Source organism: Condylostylus longicornis, unplaced genomic scaffold (assembly GCF_029603195.1).
Source record: "Condylostylus longicornis isolate FDR11 unplaced genomic scaffold, ASM2960319v2 ptg000072l, whole genome shotgun sequence".
In the NCBI taxonomy this organism is placed as follows: Eukaryota; Metazoa; Arthropoda; class Insecta; order Diptera; family Dolichopodidae; genus Condylostylus; species Condylostylus longicornis.
The window spans coordinates 3,117,519-3,141,808 of record NW_026578040.1 but is presented as its reverse complement, the minus strand read 5'-3'; the positions used below and the strand labels follow the sequence as shown (position 1 = coordinate 3,141,808).

Sequence of the window (24,290 nt, the reverse complement as noted above, 5' to 3'; positions counted from 1 at the left end):
TTTTTTAATGAAATGCCAAATTTTTGGTAACAAAAATTATATTTTGATTGTTGTTTAATAAGGTAACTGAGTTTAAATTTAGTTCTGTCTCGGGGTAGACCAATGGTTTTTAAAGTATGACTTAGTTCAAAGTCAAAATTTTCAACTTATGTTTGAATTTTCTATTAATGGTTCACAAAATTCAAATCTTTTCCTTAAGAAAACTGGAATTGAAAATGGGCACAAAACATTAAATAAAAGAATAAAAATTAAATAAAAGAATAAATTGTTCTACGTTGCTAAATGTAATGATATTTAAAGCTAAAACTATCAAATTGAAAACTCGGAATTGAAAAACTTAACCACCACTATTGTGGTGAGATCGCGAAGTTCTTTGTGCTCTTGGAATCAAATAAGGAACGCTCTTTACCGAGTACCTTGGTAAAATGTATTATGCATTATATTTCGATTGGAATTTCTTCTACAATAATCAAATCGTCCACATTTACGCATGGAGGTTCAATGTTTTCGTTATACTTTCAATGCGAATATTATCATTTTTCGTCGCCACTTTTTCTCTTATTTCTTTTATAGATGCCACTAAATAGTCGTGAACATGGAAAATCAATACATTTTTCATGACTTCATATTAAACACTGAATATGTTATACAATATTTTTATCTATTTTCGTTCCGTTCATCAAAGTATCTGAATCCGTTCGATTTACTTGTTTAATTTGACACTCCACTCTTGATGTTCTTGGGACCACTTTCCATATGATATGTTATAAAATTCCATATGATATGTTACAAAAATGCCGTATGATAATGATATGTTACAAAATTCTCTAAATGCCTTACGGACACATACAGTGCATTTCTCTCTTTATTATGTACTTCTGTATATACATACATAACAGTATTGTACAAGCCACATGTAAAAAATATTAGATTTTAAACCGCCTCTTTAAAGTTTACATATGTATTAATTTTACAAAAATTTTGCATTGTAAAAAGTCTACAGATTACTCTTACTATATTTTACTTTTTATATTGAATCTCGAACACATTTGAAATTAATTTGTTAAAATCGTAAGTTTTAACATTCGCACATGATTTTACAGTTTGACAACTTGCCTTAAAACTTATCAACTTCATTACTGTTTTGCGGAATATAGCTTTACAACAATTTTACTGAAAATAACAAAAATTTAAAAAATAACTAATTTATGGCTATAAAATATAGAATTACTGAAATGAATGGCCAACTTTATTTCATTCTAAAAATTGCAGAAAATTGGTCGTTCTACAATGATGATAAAACAATGCAGAATTGAAAGCTTGTTTGTAAAAAAAATTTAAAAAATGGTTTTGACTATTTTTTTCATATATGTATGTATATAAATTATTTTTATATTTCCACAAGTTCAAACACAAAAAAGGTTGAATTTGGGAAGTTTTCATTTATGCACGCTGTTCTTGAAGTTCTACATTAGAACTTAAGTTTCCAAGTCGCGGCGTGAAGCACTATGACAAAACTTCAGTTAAGTTTTTTGGTCAAGAAGTCTACAATTTCGGTACCTCTAAAATCTAAATAATCAGTCGTTCGAAAATAATATACATAACACATTACTTATGTACATTGTTTTTTCCTTTTTTGCAAAAATAATTGAATTTTTCTATCCTTTAGTAATTACGGGGCTGTTGTCCATTAATTTATTTAAATGCTCGATTTAGGAAAAAAACGAATTTTTTTAGTTCGAATGAAAGCATTCACAGATCATAATTAAAAAAATATAAATCGGGTATCGAAAATACCGAGCAGGCTTTTCTTACACATGTCATATAAATGTTGCCAGAAATAACCAATTGAATAAACAACCATATATTTTTAGCAATAAAGTGCTAGTTGTTAAGATTTTTTCCTAAAATGCAACATAAAAGTACTATGTTTTTAACGATGTGGTAACGTTTGTTAAAAATTAACACTTGCACAGAACCAGTGTTCCCACTCGTTAAAAATAGAATGTATCCAATTTCGAGAAAAAAAATGTATCCAGCCTCCTGAAGTAGAATTTTTATACTAAGTCGTCTTTTTTTGTACAAATAAACTCACAATTAATATTAATTTGGTTTTTTTAATAATTTGAGTTTTGTTATTTATAGTAAATTATTTAAGAAATCACACACAACTTCTCTTGCATTTTAAATGGTTTACACCAAAATATTTATGATACGTTCTTGTTTTAATGTTCTAGATTTAAATACAGGAAGAGGAAGTAACTCATTTAATAAAATATCTTTCTTACTTTCTTCTAACAAATTTTTAAATCTGCTCAGTAAAGCCAGCAAATAATATTTTTTCGAAGATAAAGCAAATTCGCGATTTAAAATTATCAGCACAGTTTTGTAATATTTATTTGGTGTTTGAGAAAGAAATGTATCCAAATTTTAACAATATTTTAATATGTAACCAATTTTGATACTTCAGCAGATTTGAGCATCTCTGTATCCACGCTAAATTTAAAGCAAAAAATGTATCCAAATGGATGCAATTGTATCCATGTGGGAACGCTGCACAGAACTTTAAATTGAAATATTCAAACAACGTATCACAAACGTCAAAGTTCGTATTAATATTGTAAAAATTGTATTCCAAAATGTATCAAAAGCTTTAGCAGTTTTTTTTTTGCAATGTAAAGGTATTGAAAGCTCTGAGACAGTAGTATAATCGTATTAACACCGTACTTAAACTTTTTATAAAGCATTATTGAAGTCAAGGTTCTTTACAGAAATAGCAACCAAAAAATATAAATAAATATTTGATAGTTGAAATTAAATTGATTTTGACACCCCGAACGATACTGCCATTGGTGATTTACAATCTCCACGAAAAGAATTTGTGATCATTCAAAAGACTACGTTGTATCTATGTTCTAATTCGTAGAATTTTATGAGTGGAATTCATGATAGAGCTGTAAATGTCTGCAGCGTAAAATTTCATGAACTCAACCTTTATTTTACAATAATTTGACTATTCGAGGCTGTATTCGAGAACGTATCAAGACTACTACAACAATATACACACTCTAATATGAAAATACTAAAGTAGTAATTAAATTACTTTATATTTAAATACAATTCACTTTATTCAAATTTAAACATGTATATGTATGTATTTTTAGTCATTTTTAAATAAACGATAAAATGAAATTATTTTGTATACACATTTTAATTGGCATTTTACAAGTTAGATTTAAAAAATAAATCCATTGTGTACTGCTTTACTATCATCTTAAATAAAAAAATATAAAATAACAGCTTCAATTAATGTAATTTCTTTTTTCCATCTTTTATAGCTTAAAAACTAGTAGGTTTCTCTATTTAATTTTTAATTTTTTTTTTTTTTTTGACAATGAACAACACTTTTAATTTTAATATGATCCTTAAAACTGACCAAAATAAATAAAAAAAAATTTTCTTATACATTTTTAAAATCAATAGAACGATCGTCGTAAAATATTTCTGTTTCAGATGGTTCTGTTCCAAAATAACGATCTCCGAAATTACCAATACCAGGTATAACATAAAATTTATCGTTTATTTCTGGATCTAAAGCTGACGAAACAATTTTAACCTAAAATATAAAAATAAATTTCAAATAATTTATGAATCTTTCATTTAAAAAAAAGTTTTTTTTTACCTTAGGAAATGCATATGCTATAGAATGAACCCCAATTTCAGCCATTAATAAAGATACTAATATAATGTTTGATTCTTGAACATCATGATCTAATAATACTCTAATTGCCATTAAAGCAGCAGCACCTGTTGCAACTGTTGCATCCATTAAAATTACTTGATAATCTTTAATATCTTTTGGTAACCTTAAATAATATAATTCTGGTTCACCAGTTGTGTGATTTGTTTGAATTAAAATTTTTCCAATACGAATATTTTTTAAAACATCACAGACAGCCTGTTCCATCGTTTCACCAGCACGTAAAATTGAAACTCCACATATTTTTTTACAAGCTAAACGTTTTCCTATTACGTAAGTACAGTATAAAAGTTAAAGAAAATAAAATAAAAAATTATAATACAAAATCAAACATACCTTGATATTGGACACCTTGCGGTGTTTCCACTGTTGTATCTTTAAATGGAAATAAACTTAAAGCATATTCAATAACTAAACGTATCAGTCTTTTTGAATAAAATATGAACTCATCACGTGATGTGTTCTTATTTCTAATAAACGTATGAAGACCCTTAATTTGTGGAGTTGACGGTAATAAATTAAGTGAATCTGGCATTGGTTGTCCTATATATGAATGTGCTAAAGTCTCACGTAACTTAAAACCTCTCTGTCATAATATATTTATATTATTATACATCAAGAAACAAAATTGAGAATATTATATTTTTACCAATTGTAATTGTGTATGAACATGTTGTACAATTAAATGTATGGCTACTTTATTTTCACCACCCCTTGGTACTATAATATCAGCATGTATCATAGATGGGGCAATATAATTTGCATAACTTGGTTTCACCATTGTTGAATACTGTTTTAATACGCCTTCAAGATCTCTACCACGCTGAGATATGTCTCTACAAGAACAGAGTAACAAACGTTTATTCGATTATATTTCTAAGATCATCTTAATTTATAAAAAAAAATTTTAGGCCCTTATTATGATCAGCGAAGCGAATGAAATTTTTGGCGAATATGAATTTTCAGTGGCGAATGAATTTTTGGGTGGCGAATGAGCTGTCAAATCTGTCGAATGAAAATTCTGTGTGACAAAGTTGGAGAATGAAAAATCAAACTAATGCATAATTGTTTTTTTTATTAGATATTATAGTATTTATAATGATATAATGGAAAAATCTAAACTATCCGTAAAGTTAGTTCATGAAATTATTAAACAATCAATATTTTTTACAAATTATTGTAAAAAATATTGATTGTTTAATATTAATTTAAGCGTGGAAAAAAAACGAACAAAAAGCAATTCGAGCGTTTATACAAATTAATGGACAACAATCCCGTAATTGCTAAAGGATAGAAAAATTCAATTGTTTTTGCAAAAAAGCCAAAACAATGTACATATGTGTGGTGTTAACCTTATTATTTTAGGTAGTTGTTCTGATGTCTTGCGATAGCAACATTTTGGATCTGGCGAATGAAAGCATTCGCCGTTTATAATTTAAAATATCATTCGATTCGCCTAGTCCATTCGACTCGCCTAGCCATTCGCTTCGTCGATCATAATAAGGGTATTAATAAATTTTCTTTAAAAATATACCTCTTTAATCTTCTTGCTAGACGAATATCAGCATCAGTATCAACAAAAACTTTCATATCTAATAACTTAAGTACTTCTGGATTATGAAACACTAAAATTCCTTCAAAAATTATAACATTTGCGCCGTACATTGTTTTCTAAATTATATAATTGAATAATATTAAATTTACTTGGTAAAAACATTTGCTACTAACTGTGTGATTTTCTCTTGAATGTGTTACAAAATTATAAACCGGAACCTCAACTTTACGACCTTCTTTTAATTTTTTAAGTACATCAATCAATAAATCAATATCAAAAGCATCGGGATGATCAAAATTATATTCATTTTCTATGGCTTGATCATGTTGTTTTTCATTTAAAACCTGAAAATATTTCATTTATTTCAAATATTAAATTCATCAAACATTATTTTAAATTATTTAATAAACTTGTTAATAAATAACACTAGCTACGGTAATAGTATTGACTTCGATTCTATTAAGTATTGGATTTGTATGTAATGAAAGCGTAAAGCAAAAATATTTTGTTTTAAAACGTTATAAAAATTTTGCAGTCAAATATTTTCTAAACAAAAGTTTGAAATACCGAAATATTAAAATAAAAATATTCTACAATTAAATAAATATTTTTTTTAAATCATCAAAAAAAGCACTAAAAAGTTTATGGTGTTTTAAAAAATGTTTTAATGAGTACTATGCATTTACAAATTATAATTTTGTCACTAATGACCAAAGATGTAATTAAAAAATTTTCGATTTTGCAGGTCTATGATGAATAAATTTAACAAAATTAATATATTTTTTTGCTACAAACACTCATATTTGAAGTGTACTATGTACCGTTAAATAGTTTCATTACGTGTCATGCCACTCTTTTTCACTGATAATTACCTGTATTATGTACCTAATTACCCTTTTTTTAGTCAATTTCAAATTAAAATTCTAATTGTTTTATCAAGTATGTACAATAAGATTACAAGCACTTTTCGAATATGCTTACTAATGTTTCGATTGAATGTTTTCATATTTTATTGAATGTATCGAAAAAAATTTTTGATTTATGATGAATTTCGATTAAACATGTGATCGAAATGACTTAATCCTGCCTAAATTTTATGTACTTTTTGATGTAAAACATAAGAAAACTATTCTTCGCACTTGAACATTTTTATATTATGTAAGTATTATGATACTCAACCCACTTTCTTCTCAATCGGTAAGTAAAAAAGTAAGTAGAGAGTATTCTCTTATAATAACAAAATTTTACAATATTATTGAAATATGCGAATCAATCTTTATTTTGATTTGATGTGCGAGTGCTGATATGTGAAATTTAAGCATCTTTAAAAACAAAAACCCCACAATATTACAAAAATTTTAATATTATATACAGAGTTTTGCTTAGTTTTCTAGATATATGTAGTTAGTTTTTCTAAAATTAAACGTAAATTCCTAGTGAATGTGAATTAAAAATATAAGTACATATATCACGTGGTAAGTTCATACATAATATTTTTTTTTATTCAAATGAATATAAAACTAAGTGATTTTATTACACTAATATTTATTGATACTCGTATATAAATAGTACTTAACTTATGTTAAATATTAAGGAAAACAAAAAAAAAATTACATGTGTATATCTGGTGAAAAAACTAATTAATACAAGATTGTTATGCCACAAATATTACAATATACGTATGTACTTTGTTCATAAATTATATAATGAAGTGCTTGAAATAAAGCTTAATTAAAACACATAGTAATAAAGTATAAAGCATTCACCCAAACTCTGTTAGACGCATTACTTGGCGTGATGGGTTATGATTCAAAAATTTTGCGATTTCCTTAACGAAATCAATTTCGAAACTTGAAATTCTATAATGGAAACCAAATTATGTATTGTTCAGTAATATCCCATCACTTCAAGTGAATCTACTAACAACGTAGGTGACTGTGTAGAAAATACAGAGTGAATTTTTGCCTAACAGAGTAACTTTATCCTGTATCTTAACCACATTGATCTCACTAAATCATCATGAAAGTATTAACTTTAAAGCTTAATAGAATTGACAATGCGTCATAGCATAAAATGAACATTGTTTTCACATGCACTCCTATATGTTTATTCTTGCTCCTTACAAAATTAAGTATTTTATTAAATTGTATTATTCATTTCCTGTGAATAATGCAATTTAATTTCATTTTTTGATAATTAAATTTATAAAAAGAAGTTTATTATGTATAAAATTTCTATTCTAAATTATGTATAAAATTAACGATTTCTACTTTATAAGATTAAATATATGTTTTTTATTACTGTTTTTATTACTGATTCTAAAGTTAAAATTTTATAGATATTAAACTAAATTAAATTGAACTTTAATATATAAAATGCGTTCTCTCCGATTAGTGCAAGAGGTCGTGCATCGATGTACCAGAGCAAAACTTTGCACTGTTACAATAACAACTTATGTAAAATATGTAAATTATGTAAATTTATGTAAAATGTAAGTGACATTTAAAAAAATATTATTTCGTTTTAAAAAATACTTCAATATTTTTTTTGTTGTGCGTTATTTTATTCAAAGGTAATTTGTGTACAAAAATATGATTGTTAATTTTTAACGACATTGCATCCAAAAATTTTCCTTGGTCTTCCCTAGTTTGAAGAAAATTTGTTATTTTTTCCTTTCTTCCGCCCTAATACAATTTGTGAAAGTTAAAACCAATATTTTTTCTTTAAAAAATTTTGGTTTTATATTTAAAGTAAACGTATTAGGTTTGAAAAAACTTTAAAAAGAGAAACAATGACGTAATTTGTCGCAAAAAGATAATTTTCACCTTAAAAAAAATAAAACAGACGGAAAACTTGAAAAACTTTTAAAAACTTTATAAATAGGTGATAAACGTCAAATTATCAAACGTTTATGTTAAAAATTTTTTGGTTATGTAAAAAAACCAAAATTTTGATTTTGGATTATAAAAGTGTGAAACTTTTAGAATCCACTTTGTTTTTTTTTTTTTTAATTAAAACTTTTGAAAAAAAAAATTTTTGTTGATAAAAAAGTTTTTTTTGAATAATAAAACCTTCTGGCAACCAAAACACATGTTTCGACAGATGTAAAATTTTAAAAATTTTTAAAACGTTAAATTTTATTTTATAAAACTTGAAAAAACTTTAAACATTCAGAAAATGAAAACGTCACCAGTTTCTCTCCTTTTTGTCCGAAAAGTATTATCTGAGAGGCTTTGCATACAAAAACTTTAAAAAGTTTTTTCAATTTTGATAAAGTTTTTAAGAACAGTCTTATACCAGACAGACCTATTATAATACGAGATCTTCCACTTTAACTTAACACATGTGTACATGTCTGTGGGTATTTTTCAAAATTCAGTACTAAAGTGACAGTTCAAATAAAGAAAAAAGATTACGTCAAGTACTAACTGAAAAACAGAATTGATTTTTATTGTTTAAAAATCAGAAAAATTAATAAAAAAAAGTTTATTTGAAAAAAAAAATAATAGGCAGCAAAGAAAACACGACTTTCAATTTTTTCATATTTTTCACGCGACTAATTAGCAATACTTGATTTAACAAGAAAAGTTAGAACTAAATTTTCAATGGCACGGTATGTATGTACATACATTATTCCTTTTACAAAAATATTAAAATCTAAATTTTTTAATTAACTAGATGCATTGTATGTATATACGTATATCCGATATAAAATTAATAAAAATTTTTTCTAAGTATCAAATCTTACAATTTATGAAACAATTTCAAAAAATATTATTACCACATTTTTATTAAGTTTCCACGTACACATTTGTACGAAATTTAAATATTTTGCATAACAAAAATACAAAATACCTGTGAATTTTTATAATTTTTGTAGCCATTTTTTTTATTTTTACTATGATTTCCAATTAGATCCGGTTCTTTATTAAATTTTGTTGCATTTGATATTGAAATTGTTTGACTTTTATTAGCAATTATTTTACAATGATTACATAAAATCAATTGACTACCAGGAAATTGTTTAAATTTAACTGGAATTTCACAATTGGAACAAAACAAATTTGACTTCATTGCCTTTGCAGTTGATAAATCCTAAATTTTTAATAAAAAAAAAAATTTTTTTGTTTTTTTTGTACTTTTTAATATATTTTTAATTTATAATATATTATTATTATTTATATAATTTAACGTATGTACGTGTTATATAGTTTTGTGATTTAACTTTTATATATATATATATATATATATATATATATATATATATATATATATATATATATATATATATGTAATATGTGTATATATTCATATATATAAATGTATATATCCATATTTATATATGTATATACATATATAATTTAATATAATAGTTTAATTATATACAAATTTAGGTAATTACAGATACCCCAATCCAAGCTTTCAGTATTTTATAAATGTAAGTATGTAAACAGATGTTTATTAACAAATAAAAAAAATAGTATTCGTGCATGTAAATAAAAATGTAGTGTTTCGAATTTACATGTATACTTGTATATAGATATAAACTTGTGCACAAATTTAAATATTGTATAACTTAAAAGGCTTAAAATATTCAGTATTCAACAAAATATAATTTGCCACAACAGAAACAAAGTAAAATTAAATAAACCCTAACTTCAATATTGTGCATATATATCGCAATACTACAAAGTCAATATTTTATATGCACAAAAAACTGCAAAATCTAAAATTCAATGTAGTTTGTTATGCGTATAAAATGTGCAAATAATTAGTATTCCGAGCAAAGAAAAATTTGTACATGTTTATTTTGGCTTTGTCACAGCTGATTTGAAAATAACGATACTTAATTGTCAAAGTTAGGGGTACTAAGCATAATGACTAGTAACGTTCAAAAATAAACATCAGAACAAAACAGAATTTTTATTAGACGATCAAATTTAAAAATTACTTTAATTTAAATATCTGAGGGGTAAAAATATAATGAAAATGTTTAAATTAAAGACGAAACCAAAAAAAAGTTTTTTAATTTTATGTAAAAAAAAAAACTATAAAGAAAAATTAAAAAAAGTACTAAGTTTTTCCTTATTAAATGTCGTTTTGTTGTTGTATCCGCACTTCACGGACTTTATATGCAATGTTATATCCATATTGTGTCAGTTGAAACGCATATATCTGCACAACTGAAGTCAGAGAAATTTACATCAATTTACAAGTTTGTATCCGAACTTTATAAAATTAAGAATACATAGAAATTTTTTGAATCTTAAATATTTAACTACACCACAAAGCGAAATTTATTAAAACCATTTTTATATCGTTCCAATCTTAATTTATGTTTCGAATTTCAAGATGCATAAAATAAAACATTTTGAACGTATACGAGTAATGTTCTTGAAATTTTTGAATTTTTACATAATTGGCATTGAAACTTCACTTTATTTAAAAAAAAGCTTTCTTCTGCCATTTCTTAACATTCCTAAAGAACTTTACAAAATGGCAGAAGAAAAAATTCACCATAGGAATCACTACGAATTACTAATCAAGTCATCAACGTTAGAGCATCGGCCTGACAAAAAATGTTTTTTATATTAGTTTATGTAGTCAATTTGTTAAAGTATAAGTTATTGATTAATTTATATCAAAATAATTGCCGGCTAGGTGTAAGGATTTCCAATTAATTCAACGAATAATCGAACCTGATGAATGTTTAATAAAGTTTGTTTATTCTTCTTAATAGACATGATAATTTAAATATTATTTTACCATTTTAAAATACTTATATACTAAAATATTAAAATATATACTTTACTTTACAGATACAATAAATACTGTAACACAACGAATTAAATTTACATGAAATTGAGATAATACACCAACAATATGAATATGTATATGTGTATATATATATGATTACAATATGATTTTTATGAAATACAAAACAAAAAAAGCATGGTTTTTGTATAATTTTTGTTAGATCGCTTGCAAAGAAATAAATAAAACTAATTAAGGTGCCTGTTACACATCAAATTAAATCTTGAATTAAATTTAAATCTGATGAATATCTGAATTGTAATCGAAATCTGACATCAGATTAAGTTTGTCAGTTTATAAATTGCAAATATGTATTTAAAATTTTGTAGTTATTAAGGCTAAAAAACGTATTTAGACTTAGTTTGATGTGTAATCGTCACCTAACATTAAACGAAACAATGGTTAAAATTAGAATTAAAAAATACTTTCAGTTTTCTTATACAATAAAATAAAATTATAAATGTTTTGTTAATCGAGAAGTTGCATATCCATAATTTTTATGCAAATGCAATTCATTCTAAAAAATACGTTTAGAAAATTTAGCATAGTCAAAATAATGTCGAATATAATATCTATCAGATCACCAAGTTGAAATTATTTTTCGAAGTAACAAAATTTACAAAAATAATTCTATGTCCACTGTACTGCTTAGTATAAGACCACTGCTTGTGAAAATAAATTTTCACAAGCTTTTGCAGTTAGGCCAATTGCGTTACAGACTTTTGCATACTTCGATATAATTCGTGCTTTTTTCGCAACAAATGTAATATTGATTTATTTTTTATTAAAATTATTTTTTAATGTATTGAAAATTTAGAACATAGACTTTGGTGAATTTACCCTAAGAAAATTTTACAAATTTCGCTATATGGTACACTTTCATGAAAACTTCCCTGGTTTTTGCTTTTACAAATATCAAAATAAAGCTCCAAATTTTTATTTTTATACATAAATAATTTTTTTTTTTATATTTTCATAAGTAAGTGCAAATGCCCTAACTAAATTCTAGAGCATAAAAAGATAGTGAAAATTTTTCTCTGTAAATTTTTTTAGAAATAACCTCCCTAGACGAAACCGCAAAGTAACAAATACAGTACTTGATGCTTTACATCCCGACGAATTTCGATTGAAATATTATTTTGTTTTTCAATTCTTGAGTATTTTCACTTTATTTAATATTATATTAAAGACCATCGTGATTATTATAATTGTTACGTTTTTTTATTATAAGAGTTGCTTCGAGTTTTTTTTTAATTTTGAAATCAAACATGTGTTTTTGTAATGTACGAGTAGTATCCTCGCATTAGGAAAACAGGAAAAATCAGATGCGTAGAACCAGCAGAGTTAAGAAGTTATTTGTTCGAATACAAATTTGGAAATTATTTTTAATTTACTCTTTGAGCTTGATATCCTGACAGATATATTCGTATTAGTAAAAGCTTTAAAGAAATGTTAGTTTTTAAACCTACACAACAAGCATAAAATTTTTTGCTTACGTATACAGAAAGAACAAATATAATATATTGTTTCCATAATTCCATATAACTACACATATTATTTAGTTTACCTTGTAGAAACAATCCATTGACAATAATGTGACCCACGGAACATCTAAACTTTCAATAATTTTTTGCGCCACAGTGGTTTTACCCGAGGCGCTACCTCCGCATATTCCTAAAAAATGAATACATATTTTGAAATTTTATATTTAAATTAAATTTAAAAATAAATTTACAAAACATATACCTATAACAAAAGGTTCAACTTGCTGACCAGCACAATTATACCATGGTGGTCGACCGGCCGTGTATATAGTCCGGTTATTTGACCGTATAATAGAGCCAGATGGATGAGCCGTTGTCGTTTGATTCATTGATGTCGTTCTTTGTCGTCGTGGTCGTTGTGGTGTGATTGGACGTTGTGATGGCGTCAAAGGTCTGACTGGGGAGTCGGACGAATTTGAACGTGAGGTCTTTGCTGGCACAGTCGTAGGTGACGCTGGGCAACAATACTTCAAATATTCATTTGCGTCTTCTTCGTTATCACCGAATTTATGACTACCATTATTAATTTTTAATATGGTATCAATATATAGTGCATCCACTAAATCGGGACGGTCATCACTAAAAAAAAAGGAAAATAATACAATATACTCAGTTTACATTTATTCTTAACGTTTTATCTATTTTAAGTGTACTTATATAAAAATATATTCAAATCAAGTTGAAACATTTTTCATTTCAATCCTTAAAACAAAATACATAAAAAACATTTAAAAAATAAGTTGAGTAATATAGAAAAGAAACAAAGAGCGAAATCGTTCATTTGCTCCTAAATAAGTAGCAAACGACTAAATTATATATATAGATATAGATATATATAAGTAATATAGTAGTAGCGGAAACTAGTCGCAAGATGAGAAAAAAAAATATATGAAAACAAAAATCCAATTTATCAATCTATACGAGTATCAATTAAAAAATGAAGAAAAACTAAACAGAAAATCGATAACAAACAAAAAAATGATGAAGAAACAAAATTATATATAACTTTCAAGCATAAAATAAATTAAATGAAAATTAAATTACATACATTAACCAATTCATTAATAATATATAAAGTCATTTCAAAATGCACCTATGAGCATATATGGAGGTAACCAGATATATATTTATTAAAAATTGCTTCTTACATAAATAGTTTTTTCAGTAATTTATTGTTATTTTATTGACTTAAAATAATTCAATAGAATGTATAAGTCAATAACTTAATAGTAATAAGTCAACAAAATGTAAAAATACTGCAAAATTTTTTAATATCGTATCATGAAATTTATGTCGCAAGTCGAAAAAAAATGACTTGATTTATATTGTGTCATAAAGCGAAATTGAAGACGTTGTATCTCCACTAACAAACCGAAACTAGACTTCTTTAAGTTAACCTAAGCGCATCGTTTTAGTAAATCAGAAATGGTTTGCTATCATTTATACGCTTTTATTTAGTACTGTAAGACTAAATTTTTTTAAATCGCTACTAAATTTTATTCAATTAGAGACTTTATTACTTCACTTGTTCATGTACAGTTTAAATATGTCTTATAGATTCCCGAGATATTATGACCAAGTTATTTTCGGAGCTGTATGGCAAAAACTGATACAATCACAACTAAATTTAACTGGAAAATTAGTCGTGCTATCTCACTTATTTGTACAAAATTTGAATAAGATCTCGAAATATTACCAAATGGGTTCTAGAGTTGCAACTAAACTAAACAAACTAAAACTATAAGTAATCAATAAAAATTTGCTTAACCAACCTTAATTGATTTTTGAGTTATTGCTTGGACGGACATGGCTAAATCAACTCAGTCTAGGTTTCCTAAAAAATTATGATCACATTTAATAAATTAATAAAGTTGGATCAAACCAATGGTTTGTATTGTAGCATTTTTCCCTTCAACAAGTGAAAATACTGCTTTTAAATACAGTCTATGTATACCTACCACACTATTAAAATTATTGTCATTCATATAGGAAAATATTTCTAGGATTGCATATATTTAGGATGAATGATTTGCGCAATCTTTGAAATAAAGTAAAAATTAATTTAAAGAGGGGTTACATAATGTTCGATTTTAAGGGTTAGTTGCGTGAGTTAAAAAAAATAATTATATTTTTTTATGTCATGGAATTTACCGTTAGCTTTTTGCGTTTATAGAAATTTGAAAAAACTTGCGGTTTCGGAAATATAAGACGTCAAAGATTCAAATTTTACAAATTTCAAGATGCGATAACTTGAGAGGGAGTGGAGATGGAAAAAATTTTCTTCTAACGAAATGAAGTATTTATTAGTGTCTAAAAGCTGCTGATTTTTTCAGGTTCCTAAAACCTGGGGTCAAGAAGAAAAACGACATCAAAAATTTGGAAAAAACGGATTTTAGATAACGGTAAATTTGAACTGCCATTTTGTTTTTATAAAGTTTGACTATAGTATAAAGCAGTAGGAGAAGCAAGTGGCTTGCCTTTCTGCATTTGCAAAATTAGAAAAATGCTTCACTGGAAAAATTAGAAAAATGGTTTCACTGCAATAAATAGTTAAAAAATGGCATTTTTAGAGTTTTGGGGAGTATAACTTCTAGAGGGGGGAGATGGGTAAAAATTTTCTTCTACAGAAATAAGTTTCTGGTAAAGATCTATGTTTATATATATATATAAAATTTCAGCTTTCCATCTTCAAGGGTGTAGAAGTTTTGTAAACAGACAGACGGACGGACGGACAGAGTGAAACTAATTAGCACTTTTTTTCAAAAATTTTTTAGAAAAGTGCTAAAGAAGTCGGTCAAGTTGCTATATTAGTTGAAGGGAAGGGGGGGGAATATAAATAAGGAATATAAATAAATATAAATTTATTGCTATGTATTTATAAAATGAATTTAAGTTAAAGTGCTTTTACAAACCCTTAACACAATATTAATTCTTTAACTGAACTAAAATTCTTTAACTAAACAAACCTGCATTTCCCATTTTTCTTTCATAAATATGCTTGATGCAATTATTAAAATAATATTGAATGTAAGTGCATTGTTTACAAAAACTTTTTTTTAATATTATTAAATAATTTCAATAATATTAATTAAAAATTATTTTTCCTAACTTTCTGCATAAATTATTTAGTAAGAAATAATAGTGAGAAGTAGCACAAATAGTATTTAAAGAAAAGCCAGCTTACATGATTATTTTTATTTTCGTTGAGGAAAAATGATGGAATCTCGCCAGCTGAAAATGTTCTTTAGTATAATTAATTCATTGTCGACATATGTAGATGTTAAGTTTAAATGCGGCACAATCATTTCGGAGATATAAATTTAACAATGGTAAAATTTATATACATATACGAGTATTATGTAATTTAAATATAAATTGCTTATTTAATGGTATTGCAACAAAGGAAACAAAGACATACTATTTCAACTTTATAACTTTCATTTTTTTAGATTTTATATTCTAAAGCAAAAACCCTCCTTCCTTTATTTAATTGAAATAAAGGTCAATCAATTCTAAACTGAATTATGTTTCTATGAGATTTATATTATTAAAACCCGTAATATTAAATTTTCAACACACATAAAGTACATTTATTTCACTTTTAAACTCAAAATATGTTATAAAAAACAAGCATGGAACAAGAGTTAGCTTAAAATTTCCGGTTATACTTAGATGTGTACAAATGTATAACCAAATCTTGCCGCAAAAATATGGAAAAGTTATAAAGATAAATGTATGTCAAACTTGTGTTTAAAGATAATATTGACATTAATTAATATTTTTCACTTAATAACTTAATTTACAAGATCAAACTAAAACATGCTCGTGATCTTTAAGTTTTCAAAATTTTTTTCATTCGTTTAATTAAGTATAAAATTAAATAAATAACATGTGTACTAAGCGTACAATTTAATATGTTAACAAAACTGAGAGTATCATTTTCGTCGAAAATTATGCAATTTAAAATCAAAATTATGAAATTTATGATTAAATATTCAGATACTTTATTCAGATATGTTAACGTATTGGTGAAATAATATTTGTTCGCCAATGCTACGTGCTTAATGACATGTGATGTTACGTTATACTCGTATACATTGTTTAAAAACAACTTTAATACTACAGATTTTAACATTTAGAATAATATAGACATTTATTAAAAACTAAAAATTTTATATATTTCCTGAAACTCACTTAATTATTTTTAAAATATGAAGTGTCTATTTTAATATTACACTTAAGAAATAATTTTCTTCCTGTATAAGTTACAAGATGCGAGAACTTTTTTACACTTTTCATCTAAGTGTTACTTACATATTTTACTTGTGATACGTACACGATATGCAAATATGATAAGCTTTTTAATTTTAAGTTTTAATAATAAAAAAAAAATATTTCTTTATAGTATGTATAACTAGGCGATTGTGTAATAATTTTTTATTTATTTTTTTTCAATATTTACAAAGCATTTTCATTCCAAAGTTATAAAACTGGTCTTTAATTGTATTGCACTCTCTCTTCAATATTTTTTCTTTATTTTGTTAAACTACGTTCATATGTATGTATAAAGAGATTAAAATTAAATCAAGCTTATTTCCATTCATTATAGACTTAGAGAAAATTGATATTTTATTTAAAAAAAAAAACTTAAAATATCATGTGAAATTTTGCAAACATTCTAATAATGTAATAAAATTAAAACAATAATTTAATTTCCAGGAATTTAAAAGAATAATTGAAACAAATGTTAAAAAGAAAATAATAAACAAAATATGAACAATTTACGATATTAAAATATCGTATTACAGTAAACGCGAAAATTCTTTTTATTATATCACAATCAACGTATTTCGCTTAAAAAGAAATTTGTATTGAAATGATCATAAAATGTTAATTTCGACTACTTTACTCTTAAGTATCAAGTTGAAGACTGAAGCTTATTACTATTTTTCAAGTTTAATTTAAAAATAAAAAACGAGTAAAAACGAATCGGTCTGAACGTTGACCGTATACCCTGCACCTTGAAAATATAAAAACTGGATTTTCGAACATTTAAATTAAGTTTCATGCTTATGTGGCAGCTACTCGATCATTCATAAAATCTGTCAAACCATTCCATAAAATCTTCCAGGATATGTCTGACCTATTATTAAGCACAAGACTGCCAAGTTCCATGAATTTAGCTTTTTTATTTTTCCGAATATTTAAAATTATACTTTGTTGTATAGTCAAGTCCATTATCCGAATTGGTCCACATTATAATTCGTCCTCGAAAGAAAAGAAACACTTTTTTGAAAATTTAGTGGTGTTTGCTTTATTCGTTTTTGAGTTGTAGTGCGATTAACGGACATGTTCACGGACAGATATGTCTTAATCAAAGAGAATTTTACGCGGAGCAAAAATATATGTTGTTACAAGCTTTATACTAAAGTAAACATATCCTTCACGAAGGTGCAGGGTATAAAAAACGAAATTAACTCCGCCGTTTCAAATTATTATCGTAAATAAGAAGAGGAAAATAATAACCATGTTAAAAAATAATCATAAAGATCGTATATAATCTTTTACGTATGCGTGTATGTATGTATAGATTTTTGATGTCACTTTAATTTTCTAATTTTAGAATCAGACAAGTTTTAAAGGGAAATTAAATTTGTTTTCTCTTTTTTTTTATATTGTTGTTTTTAATCTTAACTCAATCTAATGTCAACAAAAAACACACTTGTTTATAGCTGAAATCATCAATAATTAAAAAATGATAAGTTAACATAATCAACACGGTGTTATGACTGATATGAACTTAAAAATACTTGCACTTTCACTATAAAAATTGATTAGTTAGCGTAAAATTATTCTAAGTACATTTGTACATACTCGTATATGTATTAAGATTAACGTAAATGAATAATATTTGAAGTATGTTTAAGTGAATTTTACACCTGTTCAGTGGATGCGTAATCATAAAAGCGTATTTTAGTTAATTTTTTTCGGAATTGTTATCTAGTAAAGTGCTGTCCAAATAGTGGCCCGTTTATAAATTTTTGTAATCCTTCGCAGTCAAAAAGTATTTCAAACAATACAGCATGTGCCACTTACTAAACCTACAAATCATTTCATTTATTGTGGAAAAGTTAAAGCGAATAAAATAATTTTTTTAAAAAACATCAAGTTTCCGACCCTCGAAAAATTTCAGGATAAAAACTGACTCTTGAGTATCTAAAAATTAGAGAGGGCTAATTTAGCATAATAGAATTCAAAAATTAATAAATAACAATAGTATAATAGAATCAAAAAGTATATTAGAACTTTTTAAAAGTATGCACATACCTTTTTAAGTATACACGTTTATGAATATATGTTTCTTAAATTAAATAATTATATTATTAAATTTAAACAAAATTATAATGTATGTATGTATGTAGGTACATATTTGGATTGAAAATTTTAAATGCTTATTGTTTTGTACACGTATTTATGTATAAAAAACTTCTTTTCGGAGAACAGTTGACAATTAATTCTAAAATGGGGTATTAAATTGTGAGTATAATACTTAAAAACTTTTGTTAAAGTGTTTGTTCTTTTAACTTAAATAAATTTTTATGAATTTTTACAGTTTTACAAAAGCAAATTGGAATAATATATGTATGTAATTGCATTGAATAGAATCCGCTTCCACGAAGTTAATTTTGCTACAAATGCATACATGGATAAGTTGAGAGATAAAAATATTTTTTATTTTGGTATACTCAATTTGAAATTTAGAGTTATAATTTACGTAAAAATAAATTAAAATATATTCGTTGTACATGTACTTAAACTGACGAACATAATAATACATACATACGCATACATACATAATGTTTGAAATACGGAATGTACACGTTTTTCATTGTGCCAGTTATACAAAGTTTTCACTGTTAAAAACTGATAAGAAAAAGTTCAGAAATTCAATTGAAATGTAAGTGTGTGTTTTTATCTTTAAATTTTTTATAAAAAATTTTTTATTGATAAAAACGAAAAATAAAATTGACACAAAATAAAAAATCAATTGTAATGTATGTGTATAACTTCATACGTACTTACATAAAAGCTCATACATTTAGAGACCACCTATTGAATTTTTTAATGCAATTATCAAAAACTAAAATATCAATAAGTTACAAGCTTTATGGTATAGCTTTAGTTATCAATTATAAGATCTATTTAAAAAAATCAAAAAACAAACTGCAATAAATTAAGGTGAATAAATAAAAATAAATATAGATAAATTTTCAATTAAGTGTTCAAGTTCATTTTGTACTACTGTTAAACCTCTTTATTTTAGTATATATATGTATGTATAGATGCATTTTCCCCAATATAACACAAGGCAAATACCAGAAGCCTGATTTTTTTTTCAATGCGCTACATCATCCTCTACAACTTTGCTATACATAACTTTCACGGCATGTGTGCCTTCCCGTTTTGAGGGCAAAGTGATATTTTTTGTAAGAAATTTTTTCGATGCCTCTAAAAAAGCACTATACTAAAAAAAACAAGTAAAAACGTTTCAGTCGGTATAAACCGATTGAATTATACCCTGCACCTTTCGTTATTGTATAGCAATTACTCGAACCTGTGAAATCATTCTATAGAAACTTCACGGACATGTCTGACCTATAATTGGACATCCGACTGCAAAGTTTGATGAATCTGACCTTATAATTTTTCCAAATATTTAAAATTAGTTTTTGGAGTTGTATGGCAAGTACCTGAACCTGTCAAGCAATTCCACCAAAACTTCACAAATATATTTGATCTATAATCGGACATACAACTGCCAAGTCTCATGAATCTGACTTTATTATTTTTCCAAATTTTAAGAATAAGCTTTTAGACTTGTATGGGATCTACTCGAACCTGTTAAGCAATTCCACCAAAACTTCAGAAATGTATGTGACCTATAACTCGACATACAACTGCCAAGTTTCATGAATCTGCCTTTATTATTTTTCTAAATATGTAACATAAGCTTTTTGGAGTTGTATGGCAAGTACCCGAACCTGTCAAGCAATTCCACTAAAACTTCACAAATATATCTGATCTATAATCGGACACACAACTGCCAAGTTTCATGAATCTGACTTTATTATTTTTTTAAATATTTAAAATAAGCTTTTAGACTTGTATGGGAGCTACTCGAACCTTGCAAGCAATCCCACCAAAACTTTAGAAATATGTCTGACCTATACACACGACTGCCAAGTCTCATGAATTTGACTTTATTATTTTTCCAAATATTTAAAATAAGCTTTTAGACTTGTATGGGAGCTACTCGAACCTGTCAAGCAATTCCACCAAAAATTCAGAAATATATCGGACCTATAACTCAACACAAAACCACCAAGTTTCATGAATCTGAATTTATTATTTTTCCAAATATTTAAAATTTGCTTCTGAAGTTGTATGGCAGGTACCCGAACCTGTCAAGCAATTCCTCTAAAACTTCAGAAATATATGTGACCTATAATTGAACATATGACTGCCAAGTTTCATTAATCTGACTTTATTATTTTGCCAAATATAAAAAAATTGCTGTTGGAGTTGTATGGCAGCCACCCGAACCGGTGCAGCTATCCTATAATAATTTTTAGAGCATGTGTAGGATATAATTGGACACATTTATACAAAATTTTATATTTATAGCTTTATTAGTTTTTGAAATATTTAAAATAAACTTTTTGAGTTGTACGGCAGCTACCCGAACCCGTTGTCCGATAACTTAGTCCAATAACAATAGGGTTCGTCCTTGGCACAACTGAAAAAACTTTTAAAAGTTTGGTGTAGATTGCATTACTCGTTTTTGAGTTATCGTGCGATCGGACGGTCGGACGGACGGACATGTCTAAATCGACGCAAAATTTTACGCTGAGTGAGCATATATATATATATATGTCCATACCGCAGATGACTCCTTCAAGTAGTTACAAACTCCATACCAAAGTTATTATACCCTTCACGAAGTGCAGGGTATAAAAATACAAGTTAAAGTTTCAATCTTGGATTTTTCCTTGGTATAGTCTTCTTTTTTTACAGGTATCAAAAAATTACTTAACCGAACAAAACTTTGCTCTGATTCAGCAATTACAAAACTAAAACGAATATTCGTCGAACAGAAATTTTTCAATTTGATTTTTTTTCTTCCAAAACTGGCCGTAAACGTCCGAGTTCTTCCCTCCTCCTTTTCACCCATACAATTTTATTTCTAAAAAACTTCAACGAATCACCTACCAAGACCTTTAACATTTGGACTAGATAACCATGTATATGTATGTATGTATGAAGTGATAAAATAACAAATACATACAAAATGATAGATTTTATGAAACATTATCTATAAGTAAAATACAATTGTTTGTATAGGATAAATATATGTAGCTAAAAAAGCATCTGATATTGTCAGCACATAATTCAAGAAATTCGGATAGAATAACGTGAATCTCTTAAAGCAGATTCGGTGAAAAAATAAAGAATTCCATAAGGTTCTATAGAATATTAAAAATCGATAACAGGTTAATACAATTGACACGTCATCATATACAAAGGTTTAGGTAGGTTTATACTAACTCATTTATGTGCCACTAATGATTTGAAAGTGAAGATTATCTTAGGCAATGCATGATAACAGGTTTTATTCCACCAAAGGGTTTTATGTTTTCAGACCAAGACAGCTATATATAGATGCTGAGCTCGTACCCATATTGCACCACTGAAAAACACGCTCAATGCGCTCAATACAAAAAATTGCCATGGAAACTATACTCACCTCTACAGAAACTATACAAACTATAGTTTCCACAACTATTTTTTGAAATAATTAGGTTAGGTTTTGAGTAGAAAATTAGAATTTAGCTTTAAATTACATATTAGGCGGGATTGAATTTTATATATAAACATTATTAATAACAAAATTGGTTTTTTAAGAATCTACTTAATTTTTCAAATATTATAAAAATATATTTAAGCAATTGTTATAAAATTAAAATAACATAATAAAAAATTTTTTTTTTGGTATAAGTATATAGTTAAATTTATTTTAAATTAAATTTCAAGTAAACTGGTTGATTATTTCTCTATATATGCGCAAAAATGTAAATATGACATGCAATAAAAGTCCCGTTTTCTGATTTGTTTCAAAAGTTAGGTAGTTTAATATACTGTCAGACGAAGTTTATATATAAAATTTCAAGTAAATCTATTGAAGATTTTCTAAAACATTATCAGAAATGCAAAAGTCGCCCGAAAAGAGTTCAGTTAATGAGGGGGGCTAGACATATGCTAAAATTTGATCAATTCGTGACATAGCCAAAAGTGACTTTCAGATATATGAAAAACATAGAAAATGTCTATTCTACTCTAATGTTTTTCCATTACTTAATTAATATAATCACTTTTTATAAATAAAAAAAATTGCATATAACGGGCATAATTATGTAAGTATTAAAAACCAGTGTTAAACTTTTAAAGTTTTTTGATATGCGTAAACAAATTTTTGAAAATACATATGTATGTATATACATATGTAGGTATAAAATGACTTGAAAAAAACCTATCCATATAACAAAAGTAACTGTTTCAAATATAAAAAAATTTTTATATATATATATCTATGGAGTCGTAACATTTAAGTATATGCAGGCATAATATACTTACATATGTATGTTAACACTTAAATGAACGGAAAGTTAAATTAAAATTCCAGCAAATATTTCATTTTATTAAAATTTTATTGTAAAAAACTTTTTTTCAGACATACACGAAAGCAAATTTTTTTTTAACATACGTCAAATTTGTCAACATTTTAATTAACACGAACACATTATTTAGTTTGTGTATAAAATTTTTAATATTTTAATTTAATATTAATTAATATTAAATTTGTGCTCGATTTGGTATTTGTGCTCTCTATATGTTTATATGTACATATTATTTATTTTATATACATATGTATTATGTATGTACAAATACAGATTATGTATTGAACGAGGTTAAATCAATTTATGATTTTATGCGCAATAAGTTAAGAAAAATATGCTCAAATTGCACTTTTTCCCTTTCTCATTGCATTCCATACAATGAGGGAGGGTATGTGATCACACCAAATTTCACATAAGGAACGAGTTTTCAACTATTTTTAGCAAGATATTGGTCAGTGTGCGCACGCGTATAACTCAACTTTGACTGAACCGAGTAGGGATTGAACAACTTTAGGAATATGTCAAGCCTCGAAAACTGGACTTCTTAAGTGATCGGTTTTATGTTATTTATGTTATCTTTAGTATCTTAAGGGATCGGTTTTTTACCATTTTAAAAAAAATGTTCAACAGATTTACTTGATATTTTATATATGTATAACCTTTGGAAGAGATCGAATGTCAGCAACTGGATTTATACTACGGATCAAATATACATTTTTGGTCATATAAAAAGAATTAAATAACCGATTTCTTGAAATTTAGTATATGAATTCAAGGTGTTAAAACAATGCGCTTATAAAATTTTTGGAAATATGAGGGCTCGGAAACCAAATTAAGGGTCGATTTTACATTTTTCACCATGTCTGAGGAAGCAATTGACA

General features: G+C 26.1%; 1 protein-coding gene across 3 annotated transcripts in view; it reads right to left on the bottom strand.

The window, feature by feature from the left end:
• Positions 1-3,103: 3,103 nt before the first annotated feature.
• Positions 3,104-24,290, bottom strand: part of LOC129612421 (uridine-cytidine kinase-like 1) — a 44,384-nt gene continuing 23,197 nt past the window's right edge. For 2 of the 3 annotated variants that reach the window (XM_055526003.1, XM_055526004.1), the window contains 9 exons: positions 12,876-13,252; positions 12,697-12,803; positions 9,171-9,410; positions 5,489-5,659; positions 5,295-5,431; positions 4,410-4,596; positions 4,097-4,346; positions 3,683-4,026; positions 3,104-3,616 (listed from right to left, as the gene is read on the bottom strand). In XM_055526003.1, the coding sequence (XP_055381978.1) occupies positions 3,461-3,616; positions 3,683-4,026; positions 4,097-4,346; positions 4,410-4,596; positions 5,295-5,431; positions 5,489-5,659; positions 9,171-9,410; positions 12,697-12,803; positions 12,876-13,252 (1,969 nt within the window). In that variant the 3' untranslated portion in view covers positions 3,104-3,460. The remainder of the gene's footprint in view (positions 3,617-3,682; positions 4,027-4,096; positions 4,347-4,409; positions 4,597-5,294; positions 5,432-5,488; positions 5,660-9,170; positions 9,411-12,696; positions 12,804-12,875; positions 13,253-24,290) is intronic. The other variant, XM_055526005.1, reaches the window with a different exon arrangement.